Here is a 22,035-nt window from a genome sequence, read left to right as displayed (position 1 = left end):
AGCATTAGCTATGTGAAGTAGTACAACATGTTCCAGCAGCTGTAGCCTAACATCCGTACACAAGCCCACTAATGGTCAAGATCACAATTGAGAATACTGAAATTTATTGTTTTTTACATGTGAGTGAGATGATACTTGCCTTGAAAATGTCCTTCAGTCAGGTCCTCTGACAGGCAGTCCCAACTGTCTGAACATGTCCGGGCGTGTTAAATGGGGACTTAAAATCCTGAACTAAGTTGGCGAAAAATTAAGTTGGCAAGCAAATTTTATGAAGTTATTAGAACTTAAACTCTATGTCAAATCACTTAATGCAGACATTTAACTTGAAATAAGACACAATATTAAGGTGATGTAATTATCAACATTATTATTTCATCATAACTCAACAAAATAATGTTGCCAACTTAAAATGTTGATCTGAATCAATAAATTCGATCTTTTGGCCTGCTACCATGCATTTAATTAAGTGGCTGTAACAGGTCACCTGAATTACTTTTTAGAGTGTACTGATGCTCTCCCAATGACTCGTCTCAGCTAAGAACTACCAACAATGACAGAAACCATTTTTGAGAAAAATGTGTTAACGTAAGTTGTTAGTTTTGTCCCATGTCCCATCCAATAACATGGAGGAGGCTGAATTTATGACCTTACAGTCTATGGTTTGACCAGTCACATCACTGATGCTGCCTTCAGAGGTCTGTAGTATTGAGCTGTGTCTCAACTAAACACAGTCAAACATACACAGCAGTATAATAACTTCAGCTTATATGGCTCTTTGGGTCAAATTAAAATCAGGCTCTCTGCTGTAACAAGGCAGGATCTGACAGCCGTGGACCATAACACAAGTGTGACCCTCAGTCTTACCCAACAAACAGCTGGGTAGCATGGTGTGGAAAACAAGCATCCACATCCACCTGCAGAGACGCGCTGTTTGGCAGGAAGTCAGTTCAGGTCATTGTCTTCCCCGTATGAGACTGTGTCCTAAATTTCAGTTGGTAAAACTTGGTGAACGATGTTAGACAGTTGTGTCTGCTGCAGCTTTCGTGAGATTAGTCAGCTTTGCATATGAAATTAGAACCTGGAGTGAAGAAGTAAAAGCTCTGCCAGTGGTGACCATGACTGTGTCCAGGATTTTAGTTTTCTCAGAGGTGGTGTCACCTAGAGGACACACGTTTCTTAGTCAGTGTCTTAAACTGATTATCAACCAGCTTTGTATTGTTACAATATCAATAATACAGTATATGAAGAAGAGCAATGTTTAATTTCCCTCCGTGTTGCCTGGACCGTGATTAACTTGAGTTTTTGTTGCCAAAAGTCTGCTAGACAACTATTGTGATGTCACTGACAGACTTACCAGCACCCCCGGCTGTGTGCTGGAACTGCAACAGGCACCTATCCATTTTTCTGTGCAGTTGTATCGAGAGGCAGCGGATTAAAAACATCCTGGTCGGAATCAAGCGGTAGAACAACAACTACAAGACAATTATCTGATAGAAAGGAAGAAAGCAATAACGTTGAATATTGAAAGTGTAATTAATGAGCTCAAACACACTGCAGAGCGGCTACAGCTTCTGGAGGAGGGAAGAGGCAGCTACTGCTGGGACACCTGTCTCCTCACAGACACTCTGTGTAATTGTGCATCAGAAATCAAATGCACCTCGTATTAGGCAACAGACCCAACAACGACCTGATGAAGTTATCTGACTTTGTAGCGAACTACCTCAGTCTGTATATTGGCAGCTCTGGTCCCTGTTGTCAGCCTGCAGAAGAAAACTGCTTCATTTGTGTGGTATCTTAACTCCTGATCACAACCAGCCTCAGTGTGTGATGCCTACAGGAAAGGAGAAATGCTGGCAGCAGCTGAAAAGTGTGTTGTTCACAGCTGCAGCCTCAGACTCTCTGCCTCCAATACTGAGTGGATGAGACCAGGCAAACCCAGAGGCTAGTGCTGTGATGCCTCTGACAGGCTGGATGAACACCCTCACTGTAATCCTCTACAGCCTGACGGACACTGGATGGATGTTTTGATTGAGCTGTCAAATTATTGTCGTGACAGGGCAATATTTATTACAGTCATTGATCCAATTTGTGAACGTAATGAGTCATGTAGAGTCGAGTGAACGCTCTGATAGCACACGGACAGATTCACTGGTGTCTCACAGCTCACAGGAGCCTGTCTCAGAATCAACCAACCACATACAGCACATCAGTATGTTTATTTCAAGCCTGTGAGGAGCAGAGATGTGATACATAAATAACTAATATCTAAACAGTTAACTTATTGAAAAAAGTTCATATCTATGTTAATCCAAAACGGACATCTCCAAAGAACAAACACATCTACTTAAATAAACCATGAAGACACAAGTTATCTGAAGAAACAGTGAAATATCGAATAACTACGTCGCTAATCATGCGTATGTTTTAAAGTGGTGGTGGTAAAGGGTTGCACACTGTCGACCTTCTGTGAGGAGGAGAAGCTTCTAGGATCCAGAGATCTCCTGGAGGATTTCACCAGCCAGTGGAACCACATCAACGTGACACCTGGGACACAATCAGATATTAGCTTGTTAATTCACCGTATCACAATTATGTTGTTTACACAGGCTTTCTTTAACCCTTGTGTGGTGTTCATGTTTTGGTCACTCAGCTGCGGACGGCCTGGTCCTGGGGCTGGCTGCGGACGGCCTGGATTTGGGACTGGCTGCAGATGGACTTTTTTCGTAGCTGGCTGATGGTCAATCTCATCCTCTTCTTCAAACTCACTGTCAGACTCTGAATTGACAGAAACATGATCTTCATATTCTGAAAACTCTTCCTCTTCATTGTCTTCCAAAGCTTCTCTCTCTTCAAAAATCATTTCTAAGGCCCTCTGAGCAGAGTATCTTTTCGCCATCTTCATAGATTGTGATAAGGAACCACACAGTCAAAGCTATTTATTTGTTGTATCCCGCCCCAAATTTGCAGCTGGGATAGTGTGAGAAAAATGGAGAATTTTTCCTGCAAGACAGAGGGTAAAATGTGCAGGAATGTGAGAGCAGAGATGCCAGAAATGTACAATTTAACACTTGTCGTAGTCCTGGGTCCAGTGGACCCGAACACCACATATGTAATATAAATGTGTTGAGGGGTGTACAGTGTACAGTCACTGAAAATATGTTCTTTTATATGTTCATCACAGAAAATGAGCCAAGGCCAATGAGTCTGAGGTTGAACAAATTATTTATCGCATCATTTTTCTTTTAGCAAACATTGAAAACAGGTCCCACAGACCCGAGCACCATACAAGGGTTGAAATGTGCAGATCATAACATCACATAATGTACATAAGGTACCAGTAGGTAAACTGTATTCTGTAACATTTCATAAAGGGTTAACATGTTAGTATATTTAAGTCCTTCATATTTCTCTCACTCTCTTCGGACACACACAGCAGATGTTACACAAACCCACAGGTCAATGGTTTCAGTCTGCATGGAAATTCAACTGCGACTCCAATCTTACCTTTGGCTGAATGAATACACCCAAGATTTGATCTAATAACTTTATTAACACCACCTAAAATAAACGTGCAGTCACATGCTCCCTTGAAGGTCCCATTTCCCGAGTTGTGAAGCCACTCTTCCAATGTCAATTATGTTAATTGATTTATAAGTGATGATGTCAGCAACTTGGCCACTCGTGAAACTGACTTGAGATAGCGTTCATGTGAACTTTCCCAGTGGGGAAGTAATTTGCAATTATTCCAACACCATGTGAATGCACAATAAGTCTTGTGGGTTAAGGTCCAAGCACTCGAAGTGGTTCTAAATGGGTAAAAGACCTTTGTTTCAATGGGCTTGAAGCATTGAAAGACACCATACACCATCACTGTCGGCTTATGCCTTCACCGCGGTGAACTGACACTACAGGTGTGCTGGGTGAAAGCATGCAGTATCGTACCTGGCCTCTAGGGGCATTGCACAATACATATAATATAGAAAATGGAGGAGACAGGTTTTTTTTCCTTGGCCTCTAGGGGTATGACACAATGAACAAAATGGAGGAAGTCCCCTGCTGGCCGTCAAGAACATCACTGTTGTTAAGGATGGTGCAGAAAGACGAGAGTTGATGGCAAACATTAAAATGCAGCAGTTAGGTAAACATTATATAAACAATACTACAAATGTACTCAAGTGAGTATCTACAACGATGAAACCAATTTGAGCTTATTTAAAGAGGGATTGAAGAGGAAAAACCTCACAGAATGATCAACTGATGACTATGGGATCATTTATAAAATAAAAAAGTCAGACACTGGGGAAGAGGCACTGAGGTGGGGAGTGGGGGGGCCGATGCAAACTGCTGGAGGTGTGTGTTGTTAGTGGAAGCGTGTTGTTGAAAATGACAATGAAAGGAATCAAGGTTGTGTTGAGGTGGATTGTGTTGCTGAGTGGACTGAATGAATAGACTCTGTGGAGAGTTACAGTTTCTATACCGAGTCTCCACTCTGGTCTGAGCTGCTGGTTTAGTTTCTCACTGGTCGTGTTTGCTGCGGTTTCAGTTTTGTTTCTTGTGCCAGTTCTTTTTAAATGACTTCCTGTGAGTTGTTGTCTTTAAATTACTGTCACGTAGTATGTTAGAAGTTTCTTATGTCATATTTGATGTTACATAGGTTGGATTTCTCTTTACTTTACTCTGCCACATGACATATTTGTTATGGTTTACTAAAAATATACTCAGACCCCCAGGGCTGTCTATGACCTCACTCCTTCTCTCCCCTCCTCTTCCCCCCCTTGCCCTCTTAGCTTCCTCCCAGGTGTCTGTGAGGGAATCCATGCCAGCATAAAAAAACACTTACTCCCCTTAGTTAATTCAAACTCTATATAATTAAGCTAATTATCATATCTCCCAGAGGCCTCAGAAATCCTTGAAAGTTTGTGGATTTGGAAAATAAATAAATAAATAAATTGGATCCATAAAGTTTTAGCCCAAACCTTAGTTTGGTCACTCATTAAACTTCCACAGCCATCAGCTACACAGAGGATGGTGGAAAATGAAACAGATGGTTTTAGATCACATTGAATGACGGCTGCAGCAGCACATTAGTTTACACTACATGTGTTTTTTCCACCATTTCAGATAAAAGCAGGAAACTAGAGTTTCCTCAAACTGTTTCATTAATTTACATTCTTCATCTCTCGTCACACTAACACAGTAAATTGGTTCATTCACTGTGAGATTACCTCTGTGGATTAATCGCAGTCCTTCAGCATGGTCTACACTGTCATGAAATGTACCAATGTCATGTTCCTTAAACCAGTGGCTCCCAACCTTTGCCTCAAACCATCAACTCTTCTCATCACGCTCTATATAGATGATACTTTCTGGTTTGCTCTAGTAAGAAATCACTGCCCTTACAATGGGGAGAAATTAGAGTGAAACAATGATTTAAGATTAAAAAGATTTGTAAAACTCAGACCATCATAGTTCTGATGTGCTGCAGTTTAGGATATTTCTACATATTGAAGGTATTCATGTGCTTTGGTAGAATTCTTCACAAACTGTAGCTAAAGATTTTAGAGTAGTTTTGTAGTTTGGCAGCTCTGCAGCCTGAGCAGGCATTAGTGCTCAGCACTGCTGACGGCTTCATGTGTATAACTGACTGACACAATAAACTAGGGATCAGGTTTTTGGGCCTTACGGCCCCTCCCACCCCCCACCACACTTGATCAGGCTTGAGGTTTTGAAAAAGCATTCCTCAGGTTGCCATGGTGAAGGCTGAATGACATCATTTAGGTTAGGATCTCAGCCCAGACTTCCCCTCTCCTTCACACTTTCTTCCATCTTCACTTTTCTGGCCCACCTCCTCCTCCTCCTCTCAATTAAAACCAATCTCCACCCCTCCCCCTTCCTTCTTCTCCTCTTCTCTCTCCCCTCATAACTCCTCTCATCTCCTGCCCTTTCTCCGAAAACCTCTGCTCCCCTCCTCCTACCACTAAACCAGTGGGAGTGTGCCAGTCTCCGCTACTTCAAAGCTCGAGCTGATCTCTGCTTTCATGTGCCAGAGAGGGAGAGGAGAGAGAGGAGACGAGGGGAGAGGAGAGCAGAAGTGGGAGAGGGAAAACATGAGAGGGCGGGGGGGCGGTCGAAAAGAAAAAAAATGAGGAAAATAGAAAGAAAATGGACGGGGAGAGAGGAGGAAAAATGGGTATAGGGTGACAAAAAGGCGAAAAAAGGGACCAAGAGACCAAGGAGAAAAGAGGGAGGGGGAGAGGGTAGCAGAGGCCTCTATAGCAGGACAACAATACACCTTTATTATTGATCTGACAGGTTGTGTGTGTGATTGAGAGAGTTTGTATGAAGAAGGGTGTGAAGAGTGTGTGTGTGTGTATACACTAAAGGTCTGTGTGTGTTTGAGAGAGAGAGAGAGAGAGAGACAGGAAGCTAGTCTCATAGATCAAAGACAGCATGGTCGGTCGCTACGGTGACAAAACCCTTGGCTCAAAGAGGGAAAACATATTCAGCCGAGATACTCAGAAAAGACCCCCCACACACACACACACACACACAAGGATGTTCATATAAATTTGCTCCATTCTAAAGTCACAGCTCAGTGATATTAAATTGATGTGTGTTTGAGATGTCATTGTCTTTATGGCACCCTGCTGCTTTGCAATAGATCTCACTTATGACAAAAACAAGTGATTGAGTTTATTAAAATGGAGTAGAGAAGGCATCAAAGTAATCTCATGAAATAGGGGAGTAGAATCCTTTACTTTTTAAATAAGCAGAAATGTACAAATATTAGCATTACTCAAAATCCGATTGATTCACTTTTACTTAATAAAAAATTTTGTTTTTATATTTTTGTTCTAGTGTACAGCAAAACACAGTCTGACAATGCACATGTAGAATACTTTCCTCCCTTCATTTAGAACGTGTTAATTGCTACATGGTTGAAAGTGAGTATAACGGGATAGTTCACCCCAAAATTTAAATTCACTAACAAAACACTTTTGGAGTTTCAGGGGTAAACAGTGTGGCTGTCACATCCAATACAATTGAAGCAAATTGTGACCAATTCTTCAAATGTAAAAAAACACGAGGAAAAAAACATAACATGCCTCCATACTGCTCGAGTGGTGTCATCCAAGTGATATTTAGGCTAAAAACATGGTGTAAATGACGTTGTTTTGAATTTGAATGTGACACTTCCTGCTGCATGCCTGAATAATACGAAGGATTTGTTGCTGTTGTGAACACACCTGTGCAGAGAAGCTCCTGCTATGTTGTGCTTGTGTGAAAAGCAAAGTATGGGTTAAGTTTGGACCCACTTGTCCAGACTGTATCTGCAGGTCATGTCTGAAAATGGCTTTAGTCATGAAAGAGTCACAGTTAAAGATAGGGTTGGTAATCCTGGAAAATCTAGTAGGCTACACTTGCAACCAATGCTTGACAACTGCAAGAATACGACTCTTTTGTGGCTCGCTCGCAAACGTCTGACTATCGTCTCTGTTTCATCGTGTATGTCTCCTCAGCTGAAGACTCTGGTCATGTGCAGTGAGAGCACAGCCAGGGTGCTTGCAGGCAGGCAGGCAGGTTGCTTAGTGACAGACAGGTACACCAGCCAATCATTTTAGTCCAAATAAAATTATTGGTTATGTTACAGTCCTGCAAGAACCACAGACCCCAGCTATTTTTGAGCAATTTAACTGAGACCGTGCCCTGTCACCAGCTCACATCACACATGAAAGCAGCTTTAGTGATCTATGTAAAACATATATTCTACCAAATTGAAGAGGCAATATTCCCTAATAATTACTACAGAGATACTCTGCACTTTCTCTGGAGGAGGTGCATGTGTAAACACAAATGTCATGGAGTGAGAGCCTCTGGATTATCTGCGGACTTTCTCCACCTGGCTTCCTAGTATAAAGTCAGCAGAAAATCTTGAGAATCCGATGTGAGAGCACAGCAGGGGATCCCCGCTGGATTCACAGAGTGCTAATGAAGGGGTAGATGACGCTTCTAATAAGTGACAGGCGCAAAAATGAATACAAATATCTCTGGGTGAAAAAGTGGAGCCGCGCACTTAGAAAACATCGTTTTTGATGTGCTGTAAAAGAACAATCACATGAGCTCCATAGTGGAATTAATGCATCACTTCCTGCCTCTGCCTGCTGCACCCGACTGGATCAGCGCTCGCCTGAATAATGCAGAGGATTTGTTGCAGTTGTGAATGCGTCTGTGCTGAGAACCTCCCGCTGCGTTTTGCATGTTTGAAAGGCAAACTGCAGATAAAGTCTGGACCCAATTCATCAGACTTTATCCACAGGTCATGCCTGAAAACGGCTAAAGAGATACACAAGCAGCAGACACACTCACCTGTTAGATGTGGTTATATCCTTCAGTAGACTCACTAGATCCGCCCCTTCAGGACATTCTAACCAATCAGATCTGTCTGTAGTCTGCACCTTAAGAAACAGGGAGAGAGGAAGGACAAAATAATTTCAATCAGGAGAGACTTGATTCTCAATTTAACGATGTTTATTTTGACAAACGAACAGAAGTAATGTGAATGTTTACAGTCTTTGGCATTTTAGACCCCTGTGAGATGTCATCAGGATTAGAAGGGGGTGGAGCAGAGCATCGAACAGGAATACCCCCCCGGGTCTAGACACTGGTGGTGGTTCATCAGTCAATCGATTGTTTTGGATGGCCCATATTCATGAGAATTGTCCTATTGGACTTCGCCAATTGTGACATCCTCTGCCCTTAACCCTCAACAAGAGTAAGGAAAAACTACAAAACCTTTTTGACAGGAAAAACGTAGAAACCTCAGGAAGAGCCGCATGCGAGGGATCCCTCTTCCAGGACGGACAGAAGTGCAATGGATGCCACGAGTAATAGGTATATTGTCAGGCAGTCTTGATGATTTTTTAGTCCGCGATCAGCTCCCACCATGATCGGGTGCCGCCGTAATCCACGATCCATTGTCATGATCCACTGATACTATTGGGATCCATCATCAAGGTCCATGATCGCTGCCAACACGATGTGGGATTATGCATACGATCAGTTGAGGTCGGGATCCGGAAGAGGTGATGAATATTCTGCTGGAGACTGGAGGAGATTGGGGTGGAGGAGGGGTTATGCGCGTCACTGAAAGACGGCTGACTGCGGAAGAGAGAAGGGATTTTAAAGTTTGACAGGTGCTGGGAAATTTAGGAACACCCACAATCAGCTGATTAATATGCAGGTTAGGTCTTCCTGACTGAACTTACGCTAAGCTTCATGATGAAAGAGAAAAAACACACGGCCACTTTAGTATTTAGTTAAATGGCAGCAGTCCACACTCAACAAAGGTTGAAAACAAATACTGAGCACTAACACAGTGTAAGAGATCATCACTGCCACAGGATTGTACAAAACAGATATGACCAGTCAAAGCTGACCACATGTGAACTGTGACCTGCAATTCTGCAAAACCCCACTGAAAATCACTATCTGAAAAATACATTCAGAATTCAAATCTTTTTTTCCTTTTTGTCTGTTTAACTAGTTTAACAAAAACCAAACTTACCACCTTGTGTCATGTTACAAGTTAACAAGCCCAAAGGTCAATATTGCTTTTGATTCAAAAACATTAATCCTCAGTGTGGCTTTGTATGATGTCATTTTCCAGGCCTTATAAACAGGCCTGTTATAACTGAACTGTTTATCAGTGATGTTTCTTACTTTCAACAAAGTAACACCAGTCACGATTGTCAGTTTTTTTAAACAGGCTTCTGAGGACTTCAGCAGGAAGCCAAGCAGCAGTAACCAGTGTTTCACTAATGATAACAATGATACATTTGTTTATTACTGCCCCAATATTCACATTCTTCATCTTTTCACAGAATTGTGTTGATCACAGCATATAAGACACATCAGTCTGTCTGATCATCACACAATCATCCTGCATGTTGGTATGAACAACTGCTGAGTGACATCCCAGTAATTGGTCAATACCATTTCAAAGGAGATTGATCTAAGTGCTAATGTCCCTAAAATCCAGTTGAACGCACAAACACATACATACATGCACACAACACTCTGTTATTTTTCCTTCTTTCTTTATACTAGGGCAGTGTCCGCTCTATCTTCTTGTCCTGTGATAGTGCTCTGGAGATACTTCAGCATCTTTCCTTTTTAGTGAGTCAAACAAATCTACAATATACTGTCACTTTGTATTGTTTGTTTGTGTGCATAGCTTTTTATAAACAGTCTATGGTGCAGAGTGAAGTTAGACAACTTTGTGTTCATCCTACCTGGTTTATCTGCAGTGAAGATTTTATAGATAATGTCTTTTATAAAATGAAACTGAATTTGTTTTATTACTGTTCATGTGTGGTTTATATATATGTTTGAATTATTTACTGAACTGCTGTTATTTCTATTTCTAGAAGGCTACACACCTAGTCCTCACACTGCTATGTGTCTGAGTGTGTGTTCACAATGGTTCTCACTAACAAAAGTGCAATTATAATGTTTAAACTGGTTGCTAAGTACAATAATATGATTTAATATTACAGTGGCAGTTAAACTTATGTAACAATTTACTATCAATAAAACATTATAACAAATCTGTTTGCTTGTGTTTCTTTAAGCCCTGTTCAAGGTGTGTTTGTGTGTGCGTCTGTGTTTGTGCGTGCTAGTCAATGTTTTGTGAATGTGTTCTCTCTGATCTCCAGTGACAGCATCACCTCTGTCTCTGTGGTGACACAGCATGGTTGTTGCTAGGCAACGGAGTTAGGAGGAGACAAAGATGCTCGCCTCACTCGCACGCAAGCACACACACACTTTCTTATCAACCCATCTCCACCCTCACTGTCCACCTCTTTGATTCTCCCTTTCTACCGTATCAACACCTGATTCAAATACTGACCGACAGAAGGACAGACAGACATGATGCCTCTTAGAAAGACAGAATAGGGCTGTCATATAGTGACAGTGTATCTGACAACAGAGAGAGAGTGGTACATTAATGCATAAATAAGTGAATGTGAGTGAGATTATTGAGGAATGATTGTTCAGTGGATAACAGGTAAGTGCTACACACTGCTGTTATAAAAATGGAGTTCTTTGAGAGATATTTACCAACACTGGGGACTGTCTGGAGACATTTTCATGTCCTGTGCAGACATTTGATTTCACTGTCCATGAAAATATTATGAGAGTTTTTGATTTGAATAATCTTGGCACTATACAATCACATTTGATTAGAGTGCATGACATCATGGTCATTATGACTGCCTCATTTCTTCACCTCTTTTGGACCCACATTTGCAGAATGAGACAACTGCCTTTTTTATACTGTTGTATTATGTATTTACCTTTTTGTGAAAAAGTTACTGGTCACAAATAACCAGTCATCATTTTTCAATCTGTACAACTTGGATAGGTGTGAGGAAAATATCTTGATGGAACTGAAAACATGTTGAACACAAATATATATCTTCAGTTCAATTAATGCCACTTGTCGAGACTTGATATGGAACAACAGTCAGGTGAGTTTGATTGAGCACCTGGCAGAGAAAGGAAGCACTAGAACGGTGGGACTGATGGATTGATAAATAAATAAATAAATGTTCATGTTTCAGCTCAAACATGGAACAGGTCACAATAATTGGATGTCTGCTTTGACATTTTGGAGACTATGCTGAGATATTTCAGCCTATGGAGATGAGAAAGCTTCTAGACATAAGTGTGAGATTAACAAGCAGTGAGACAGGACAATGTCAACAACCGCAGTGTGCCTTCCCTCATACATCCAACCCTGTCAACATATTGTGTGTGACAACATTTACACACAAATACAAGAGTAATGAACATTATCACTGCTGGACAGGTTAACATGAGTGAGGGAAACATGATTTGTACGTTGTTAGGATGACCTTGTAAGAGGCAGAGACCAGAGATTTAACCGACCCCAGATGTAGATTTATTCATAGACCAAAGTTCAGATTAGACAGCATCAAGGAAATATTGGGTGGAATAAAGGGCAGCCTTATATACCTCTTCACCTCTGGGTGCTACCAACAGCAGGGGTGCTCAACGGGACCTATTTTACATCCCACATAAACATAAAAAAAACACCATACAAAAATCTGACAAAACGAATTCTAACAATACATAAACTATCTAAAAATGTAAATGTCAGAAATCCTAAGACCATACAGAGCAAACAAACCAACCCTTCATGTTTCACCCACCCCCCCTATGCCTCTCCCCTACGTTCAAACCCTCCCGGATTGATAAAAAGGTGCTTGTTTCCCCGGGGGCTCTTCGACATGAGCATCCAGAGACAGGAGAGCACAGGTGAGTGTATATTTGTCTTGTAGTTAAACCTAAAAAATAGATGCATGTAGTATGTAGTGTTTCTTGCTGATTCAGCGAGCCACAGAATTGCCGGTCTGCACTCCACTAATCACGCTGCTGAAATGTCGTTTACAGGTAGTGCACCAATCCCACCACCTGGCGTCCGGAATAACCACACTACAATACACACAGACAACCATTCTAAAAACAACCACAATCAAATCTGAAATATATTCTCTGTCTGTCCTCATTATTTAATTTGCAATTATTCAACTGTGCAAATCACTGTATTTTAGTGGAAATATTGCATGCAATCCGGAAGTGACACAGAAACATAACGGAGACTGAGAGGACCTCTGTTACATACATATTAACCACCAGTTATTGAACACAATTCATTCAGTGTTTCTCGAGGGAGATTGTAAAGTCTAAAAAACATTTTACAGTGACAAAGCAAACTGCTTTAAAAGAAATAATGAATGCTTCTTGCTCTGAAAACTTCCTCTGAATCCGGTTTCATTAAATTAGTATTCCGCTTTAAGTCTTTCCAAGTTGTGACTGGAAAAAAAAGACAAGTTGAAAATGTTACTTATTCACTCGATTCATTCTCCATCACTCCTCCCCGACAGTTTCCAAGCTATTAGTGGGATCTTTGATTGAGATTAACAGAGCCCTGAAATCAATGAAAGATAATTAAAAAGCCTTTGTTGAAGGGCAGGCACTCGTCTGCGTGTGTAGGTGTGTGTTTGAGACAGAATATGTGAGTCATTGTGTTTCAGGGACGGTGCAGCTGTGAAAAAGTGTCTGTTGCGGATAAGGAATGTCTGTTGCTTTCTTTCAAAGCTGCACATTGCTCTCTGCTGACTGACTGACAATGAGATTCAAGAAAATTAAATTTAGCAAACGATTAGAGGATTTAAAAAAATTTTTTTTTTAAGTTTAGCTATACTGGACTCCAGTAGAAAAAAGTGCAAGGTGGGAGAACAGGTTTGCAGCAGTATGCTGAGGGAGAGTAACACTTTAACATTGAGACAATGTGTGTGTCTGTGTCTGTGGTGCTGAGGGTGGTGAGCAGGATATAGAATACACATGTCAATGTTACTGTAGCTGTTAGCACAGTGGGTAATGAGGAAGTTTGCACATGAGGACAAATTTGTTACAACAGTCAGAAAGAGAAAGAGGTAAATCTGTGAGCGTGTGTGTGATAGAGGGAGTTAGTGTGTGGGTGGTTCAGGTGTCTTGATCTAATTGGTGAGAGGAATCAAAAATATACACACACACATTGCACACTGCATACACATGCACTCTTGCACTCTTGCACACTAACACACACACACACACACACACACACACACACACACACACACACACACACACACACACACCTACAGATATTAGGTAGCCTCCAGACAAAGTCAGGGTGACAGCTGACCTTGTGTCCAAAGTACAGCAACTCTTCATTGACCCTGCAGCCATGTCAGAACATTAAGAATGTATTTTACATTATTCATAAGTAGTTGACAGCAAAATCAGCCATTTTTCTCCAAACTTGGTCATATTGATTTTGAGATGTAGTTTCACTGGACTGTCCCCTCCAACCCTGCTGTGTCCTTTCTTTCACCTGACAGTTCAAACTGATCTTGTACAATTCAGAAAAATCCTGGATTATTCTCAATGGCAACATTTTTAGGCATCTTATTCCTTAAGTATGGTTAAGTTTAGTTAACCAAATCTTCTGGTTTAAGGTTAGAGAAATGCCATCATGGTTTAAAAATTAAGTCTGAATTGCTGGCCTGAGAAAGGATGCAAACCCTGGTCTTTGGTGTTCAAGTAAATTGCTAACTTGTCCAGATGGTACAGTCATATCTTTCTACATTGCTACTGAGTGTTGGCACTGACTGTGAATCTTGTACTGCAGAATCATCCAATATGAATTTATTTTCTTTGGAAGGCTACAGAATGTATACCAAACCCGTGGTCTGAGTGCTTCACAACAGGATTTGTCTGATGTGGTTTGAGTGTCTGCTCGCTATTTTACTGGCAGTTTACTCAACTGTCTCATTGGGTTTTTAATTTGCGTACTGAATTGTTGTTGTGATTTTATTGTGGTGTGTGTCTAACAGGACAAGAAATTGCTTCCTAGTTAAAACCTGTCTAATTCTGGTGACAGTTTGCTGAAGCTGCATCCGTATTGCTCATTTTTCCAGATTGAGATAATATTATTAGAAATGGGAGAATAGAAGCCTTAATAAATCTCCACCTGCTTCACTCCAGTAGACTGTAGAAGTCAGCCGTCTTTGGCCTGTACTACAAATCATTTTGACTATCAGACAAAATTGGACAGGCACTCATAACATAGAGTGACAGGCTGATACAAACCTACACTTTTTCTCCCTCTCTGTCTTGCTCCCTCTGTCAGTCACGTCGTGGTGAAACTGCTCTCTATTTTCAGCACAGCATGACTGTGTGTGTGTGTGTGTGTGTGTGTGTGTGTGTGTGTGTGTGTGTGTGTGTGTGTGTGTGTGTGTGTGTGTGTGTGTGTGTGTGTGTGTGTGTGTGTGTGTGTGCGTGTGTCTGAGTCAGTTCCCGTTATTCCAATATTTTCATTCTTCAGTGGCCCAAGATTCTTCAATCAAACATGCTTCAGGGTTGTGTTTTGACCAGTACTAGGAAAACACACTGAACACAGATAAATATCAGTTAAATGTCATACAAGTAATGTTGACATACGATATTTGCTTTGTGTTTGCGGTTGCAGATGTGAGTCTGTTTATATTTGTGTGTGCATGTCATTCTATGTACTCACCAGCTGTTTGATGATACTAAGGGTTGTGCGCTGTATTTGGGCCGTCATCATGTGCATGTGTGTGGAGAGCACGTGTGAGAAGCTTTGCAAGCAGGAAGGTGACAGGCAGTCGTGACCCTCTCCACGGTACAGCCGGGCCAATAGGTACAGACATGGAATGGATTCCGCCCACACTTCCTGGTTTTCAGTGGACAGCTACAGAAAGAGAAAATATGTTCATAAAAAATAACTCCTGTTTATATATAATAATAATGTGGTCATTAAATAGTGATTTAATTCACCTTCTCTTCCAGGTGTACCTACAGTACATACCATAAATAATTAAACTAATTAAATGGCATTAATTACATTTTATGAAAATAATAAGAGACATAATGTACTGTACTGTATCGATGCATTGATTTATTTATAGTCCATATAAAATAAATATCAAAAATGTAACAGCCAATCATCCAGGATCCCCCTTCCTTCTACCATGTGTATATGAATAAGATAAGTCTATAACTGACCCACTGTGGAAAATAATTATTACAGCTATTGAAATCTTACTAATTCACCATGCATCAGTAATTGGTCCACTACCTGCTTTACTGATGATATTAGATTCATATTGACACTTCTGCTCTCTCTATTCCATAATACCCCATGGGGCAAAAGCCCTGTGCAGAGGCTGGGGGGGTGTGTCAGCTGCCCCCTTAACCCTCTCCCCCACAATCAGACACCCACACACACACACATGGCTCACACTCGATGTGTCAAGTATAAGTAAAAACCTCTATTGTGTCCCTTGAGACTCCATCCTCTCCTCCTCCCACTCGCCTTTCTTTTCCCTTCCCTCCTTTACGTCCTCAACTTCCCAGGATGCTTCACAGCACCCTCTCTCTTTTGAATGGATTCTTTCCATCTTTACATGTCATTTCATAGTCTCAGCCCCATTTCATTCCGTTGAACGTCTTCCACCCGTTACCTTCTCTTCTCCATTATATCCATTTATTCATCAAGTTTACAAATCATTTTTATTTTGTTTTTAAGTAAAAAGTTACAGAATGAAAGACACAAATGGCATTATTCAATTACTGAATTAGATTTGAACTATATCATTGTACTGAGATAACAGTTCTAAGATTTTGAGTGCAGATAGAGGAGGAATTTATTCTGCATCACATTTATTCTTTATCCAATTATTGAATCCTCAATACTGCCTATATAGTGGCAGAATGTGTGGCTGTTTGAATAGCTACTGTGAAAACATTTCCACATTTCTCTCAGCAGAAAGACCATGATTGTACCCACTCTTATCTTCCTGTTTTCAGATTGCACAAGTTTTTGTGTGGGTACTTGCAGATATAAGACTCCTTTCTGTAAATGTGTGGGTATAATATTTGTAATAACTGCAGAAAAAGGAATTCAGTACACTAAACAAGTACCAGTATGAAAAATAGGGATTAAAACAGCCAGGGTTATGTCCCAAACCTATGAAACCACTCATGGCAACTTGTGATGGGACTACCCGTCCTGCAGCATATTCATAGATCCCACTCACAAAATGATGAAGAAAGATATACAGTTGCATTTCAGTCATTTTAAGGTGTTGAGGGGATTCTTTTCATGACAAACCTTTGACTATTTAATTTTGAGGAATTAAGATGATTTTTATGAGTGAAATAAGCAACAGTCAAGCTGCAGTCAAAGAAACTTGTCATAACGGAACAACAGATGTTTTTTCTGATGGTCTTTTTGGATTCATCTGGTGTTAGTTTCAAAATATAATTTTACAGAATTATTGTGAATCGTAATGGACGACAACTGATGCTGCATCATGGAAGCCTTTCTGGGAAACAGAAAGACTGGCAGACTCTTTGTTTTGACCGGTTTCGTCACCTCTGTGATGTTTACCAATGGAACACAGATGATGGTGTTCTGCTGGGAAAAATTATGCTGTAAATAAATGTAAACATGGGTAAGATAAAAAAAGAATGATGGTGTTGGAAGATGGAGCTGTGATTCAAGTAAGGTTTGTCGAGCTGTGGCAACAACACCCCGTTTTGTTTTGTATTTACCTCCACCAAGCAGGTTAGGTTTCCCCCCTATCAATTTGTTTGTTTGTAAGCAAGATTGTGCAAAAACCACTGGAAGGATCCAGATCAGGGGGATCCTGTATTTTTGTATTACTTTCTCTTAACCTAACCCTTGTGAGATGATATTTTTTTATTTTCCCCAGGGAATACAAAAAATCTGACATATTAAGGGAACTGATATCTATGAGTTTGAGAAATTTGGTGCGACTTAATTGGATTTAAGGGACTGTTGGGCGGTGGTATGCGCTCTACTCAGTGCCATTCTAGTTCCTCAAGGGATTGTGTCGACAGAATGAAGAAGAAACATTAGGCACATCGTAAAAATGGCAAACTGTGGATGGGGAGGAACATGTAGTCTGTCATGTATCTCAGTTAAGATACAGCAAGGATTTATGACTCTAGTCTCAACAGTCTAAAATTTTGTGGTCTGAGCCGAGCATGAGATTTACACTCACAAGTACACATGGAAGTGACTGTGGTGGACATTAGTGTTTGGTGAAAGGTGCTTCTTAAGGTATTACTTTCAATCAAAGGAGTTGATTTCAATTGCTAACATCATATTTCATGAATACTTGTAATTTTTCTTACTTGTATAATGCCTGGAGACTAATTCAGGTTCACTCAGACTAATTCTCAGAATGTGGAAAAACATGGGCAGGCACCATTTCTCCTGTTGTGTTTTCTTCTCTCTCTAACACACATGCATACTCACATTTCCCCACATGAATAAGGATGTATCCACAGTTTGTTTAACTGTACCAGGCACACTAACAGTCTATAACCAAACAAACACACACACACACACACACACTCGGCTCTTTGAGTGTTGGTCTCACCATGTGAATGAAGGGTGTGCTGAGTTGACTCAGGGGTCTGTTGGCTAGGAACAGATTCTCTGCTGCCTCCCTGTCTACTGCTGGACAAGATAGCCTCTGGCTCTACACACACAACACAACACAACACACACACACACACACACACACACACACACACACACACACACACACACACACACGTTAAATCATTTATAGAGATTTGACAGTCAATAATGATGGATCCAGAGACCTGCCAAGACAGATTCTGACAGACTGAGACAGACACAGAAAGACACACTGATAGATGGACTAAGGGAGGAACTAGTTTTCCTCTATACTCTGTTATTTTAACCCTTGTTCAGGACAACATACGTTCATCTATTCATTTTAATTGTCACTTTCTTTTATACAGAGATATATTACCATTAAGAAGACACTGCTTTGCGTATTTACACTGAACTGAACAAGCTGGCACAACATACAACATACAACCTTTTCAACAGAAAAATGGAACTAAGGTTCATCATTCCCACATTGATCCGACTTTGTAAAAATAAGCTCATAAAATGTAAGTCCTCTCATGTCTTCCTTTTATACTTACACCCCACCCTCACTGCTCCTTTAGACCGTCTGTCCCTGACTTTGGCTTATTTTAGTTCAGTTCATGGCTACAGTGGAACTTCAGCCCAATTAGCAGTGGAATAAGATTAATATTGGCACACGTTTTCTCTCTCTCCCACAGTCACTCCTCTGTTATCCTCTCCTGCTTTTTCTTTTTTTATGAAGTATATATAATCTCTCTCTCTCTCTCTTGACCAACAGAGTAATAGTTTGGGGAGAGTGGTCTAGTCACGTCCTCTCTCCTTATCAGACCTTATTACCCAAATGAATTTGGTTTGGGCAGAAGTTTTCTTTTTAATGAGCTTTGCATTTCTCACAGAATTGATTTCCGCTGAACATTCGCCCTGCTCCCTTTTCCATCTCTGTCTCTCCTAACTCTCCATGCTTCCCTCTTCTGTCCTTCTCTCTTCCACCCAGTCTTTTACCCTGCCTCCCCTTTAGCCCCCCGTCTAAGCATTAATATGTATGCGTTGGGCTGGGGTGCACACTATGGGGAGATGGGGTCTGGTGTGTGTATGTGAGCATATGTGAGTGTGTGTGCATCTGTGTGTAGGGAGGCAAGCTGAGGACAAAGCCAGTGGTGATAATGAGGCCGCAGGGACATAGCCAGACAGGCCCCTCTACGTTCGCCTGTAAGTATGAGAATGTGTGTGTGCACGTGCACACGTGTGTCCCAGTGACTTGGGACCCTATCTGCTTCCTCCTGAGTTCACAACTTCAATATTGCAGTTGCTTAAACCTGCTAGCCTCCACTGCACACATCAATGGACACACACTCACAAACAAACACACATAGACACACCTGCCTTCAGGGACAAGATACAAGGACAACATTTTTAGGGAGCTGACTTCGCTTTGTGATTCTGTGCTCAGCAGAGATGAAACTGATAAATAGTAGTGAATCAATGTGGGAAATACACCAGACTATAAGGACCAATATTACATGATACAGCAAAACAACTGAAACACAGCTAACAATAATGAAAAATATTATAAAATACAAGCGAGGCCATTTCTTTGCAAGGACTGTTGCAATGCAGGAGAACAGAAAGTTGTAGTTATACATTTGTAAGGATATTGGTTTGTAACTTGAGGCCGAATATCCTAAAATATCTATATTTTCTCAAAAGATAATTAACATTAATATCTAATGAATAATTAATATTACAATTAAGCCATTTATGTGCCTAAACAGCAGGTTTTCATTCACAGACATGAATATGGAAAAAAAGACGTACTTCAATTTAGTTTGTTGAGTAGAAATCTTTATCTAAAATGTATTCTCTTTAAAGATTTTTTTTTTTTATATAAGCTTTTTATTGATGCTTCTGGGAAATTACTTTGTGCAAGTGACCGACCATAATCCCTGACACTGGGGCAGGGGATCATTTGAAATACACTGCTTATAAAGCACTGAAAGATCACACTAGAGGTTGGTTCTTGTTTTCTGTTGCAATGAGAGGCAGCTTAGTGACCATTGCTGAAAAGAGGGTGATGAGTTTATTGTTTATTTAACTGTGCTGATACCTTCAGTGCAGAGCGGACGAGATGTAATGTTTGTTTTAGTATGTTGTGAAGCAGTTCCAGAAGAGCTTTTAACACAAGATGGCCGATCTTCCTTGTGGCATGCCTGTCTTCGTCCAGGTAGACCACTGCAGCCGCCGAGAAGGTAGTCACGACCAACTCCATTAGGCCTGTGAGGCAGAGAAGATATCATCATGAGAAGGCTATGGCTAACCTGCTGGACTTTGTTTCAGCCCAGTGAAATGAAAGATATCATCATCTACACTCTGTGGACAATCTACACCACATTAACCACAGCCAAGGAAATGTAACAGACCCACCACATATCATTTTGCCACATGTTAACTGAGTTGTAAAGAGAAACCTGAGTGTGTAAATGTTTGTGACTGCAGGCTCTGGTTCGACTCCTCAGTAGATCAAGATAAGAGACACTCTCCCTCATCGGTCCATTAGCATTTCATTGTCACTAACTGGCCAAGCAGAAAGAAAATAGCTGATTTAAAAATTAACAATTTAAACAGAACTTATACTGTAGAGGGATCGAATCGTATCAATGCATGCAATGGTAACACAAGCGATAACATCGGAGCACAACTCAGTTTAGATGCTCAACTAAAAATAAATTCTGTTCTGCTCTTTTTATCTCTTTCACCTCCCTCCATTTCTGCCTAGAAAACCATCCAATGTAGAACAGGGTTTAAAGCTGCTTACCCTTGCTAAGCCATGAATAAATACCACTCACTAAAGTGAAAACCCACGTTCCTTGCTCATTAATTTTAACGTGGAACAGAAGATACTGTGTATTTTGCAGGTCTATCTGTGTAGTTAGCTGTTGTGTGTATTTGTCCCTGAGATGTTCTCACCACATGTCTCTGGAAGTGGAGACAGGATGGGTTGACATGACACATGCATTTGAGAGAGAAAAAATGCACACTGCATGAGCCTAAGTCCAAAGTCAGTTCCATTTCTGTTCACTAAAAATAAGAGTTAAATAACAAATGAACCGATTCACTGTCTTCACTGGGGAAAGTACAGCCAGGTTATTTTCTATTCCAAAAGATCTTTATTTAGAATATAGATGTTGTGTGTGTTTATTTTTGTGAGTGAAAGTGCAACAGTGCAGACACTAGAAAGCTATTAGGCTAGACTTCTGTGAGTGAGATGTACTGTTACTTTGTCAGGCGGCCTCATAAATTAAATAAACAGGCTGCTCTACTTTGGACTGTTCAGTCAAACAAAGACCTTCTTCTGTTAATGTGTTCTGACAATGCAGTCCTGTTTAGAAGTAAACTCTGCTCTAGATAGATTGTTTCTCATGTATCATGTATATTAATAACGTCGTTCTGTTAATGTCTGTTGAGTATAGCTGCCCCCCTTATACTTATCCATCTGCAACATATTATGAATAAAAGACAAAAAACGGTATATTTTATCAAATAAACTCCATATATGAGTCATCTATTTACAAAGGATTATAGCCATTAAAACAATATAGCTGCATACATGATCAAATCTAAAATTATTGCAAATTTTTTATGTTCATATTGGGAATATCCTCAGACATAGCATCTGCGTGTTACTGATGATGATGATATGCCCTATTAGAGTATAAAATTCTCTTTATAGGAGTCTAAATATTCAAACTGGTGTTCTAACCTGCTACAGTTTGATGTAGACAAACCAGCACTACAAAGGCCAAGATGAAGTTTTTACTCTTCCACACTATACACATTTTCACATGAGCTAGGTGCAAAGAAGAAAAAGGTTTGTGGGAAGGCGAGGGTGACAAAAAAGCCAGAAAAGCTGAAGAATGGAGAAGGAATTGGTCTAAGCAACTTTATTTCCAATC

General features: G+C 40.6%; 1 protein-coding gene across 1 annotated transcript in view; it reads right to left on the bottom strand.

The window, feature by feature from the left end:
* Window positions 1–2,483: 2,483 nt before the first annotated feature.
* The window catches only part of ulk4 (unc-51 like kinase 4), a 77,683-nt gene continuing 58,131 nt past the window's right edge, over window positions 2,484–22,035 (bottom strand). Inside the window, 5 exon segments of the mRNA XM_047340830.1 lie at window positions 2,484–2,544; window positions 8,368–8,456; window positions 15,149–15,343; window positions 18,063–18,164; window positions 20,190–20,356. Coding sequence (XP_047196786.1) covers window positions 2,484–2,544; window positions 8,368–8,456; window positions 15,149–15,343; window positions 18,063–18,164; window positions 20,190–20,356 — 614 coding nt within the window.

This window comes from Hippoglossus stenolepis, chromosome 8 (genome assembly GCF_022539355.2).
Source record: "Hippoglossus stenolepis isolate QCI-W04-F060 chromosome 8, HSTE1.2, whole genome shotgun sequence".
NCBI classification, from domain to species: domain Eukaryota; kingdom Metazoa; phylum Chordata; class Actinopteri; order Pleuronectiformes; family Pleuronectidae; genus Hippoglossus; species Hippoglossus stenolepis.
Note: the sequence above shows the minus strand (reverse complement) of the source record. Positions and strands in the feature narration are given on the sequence as shown.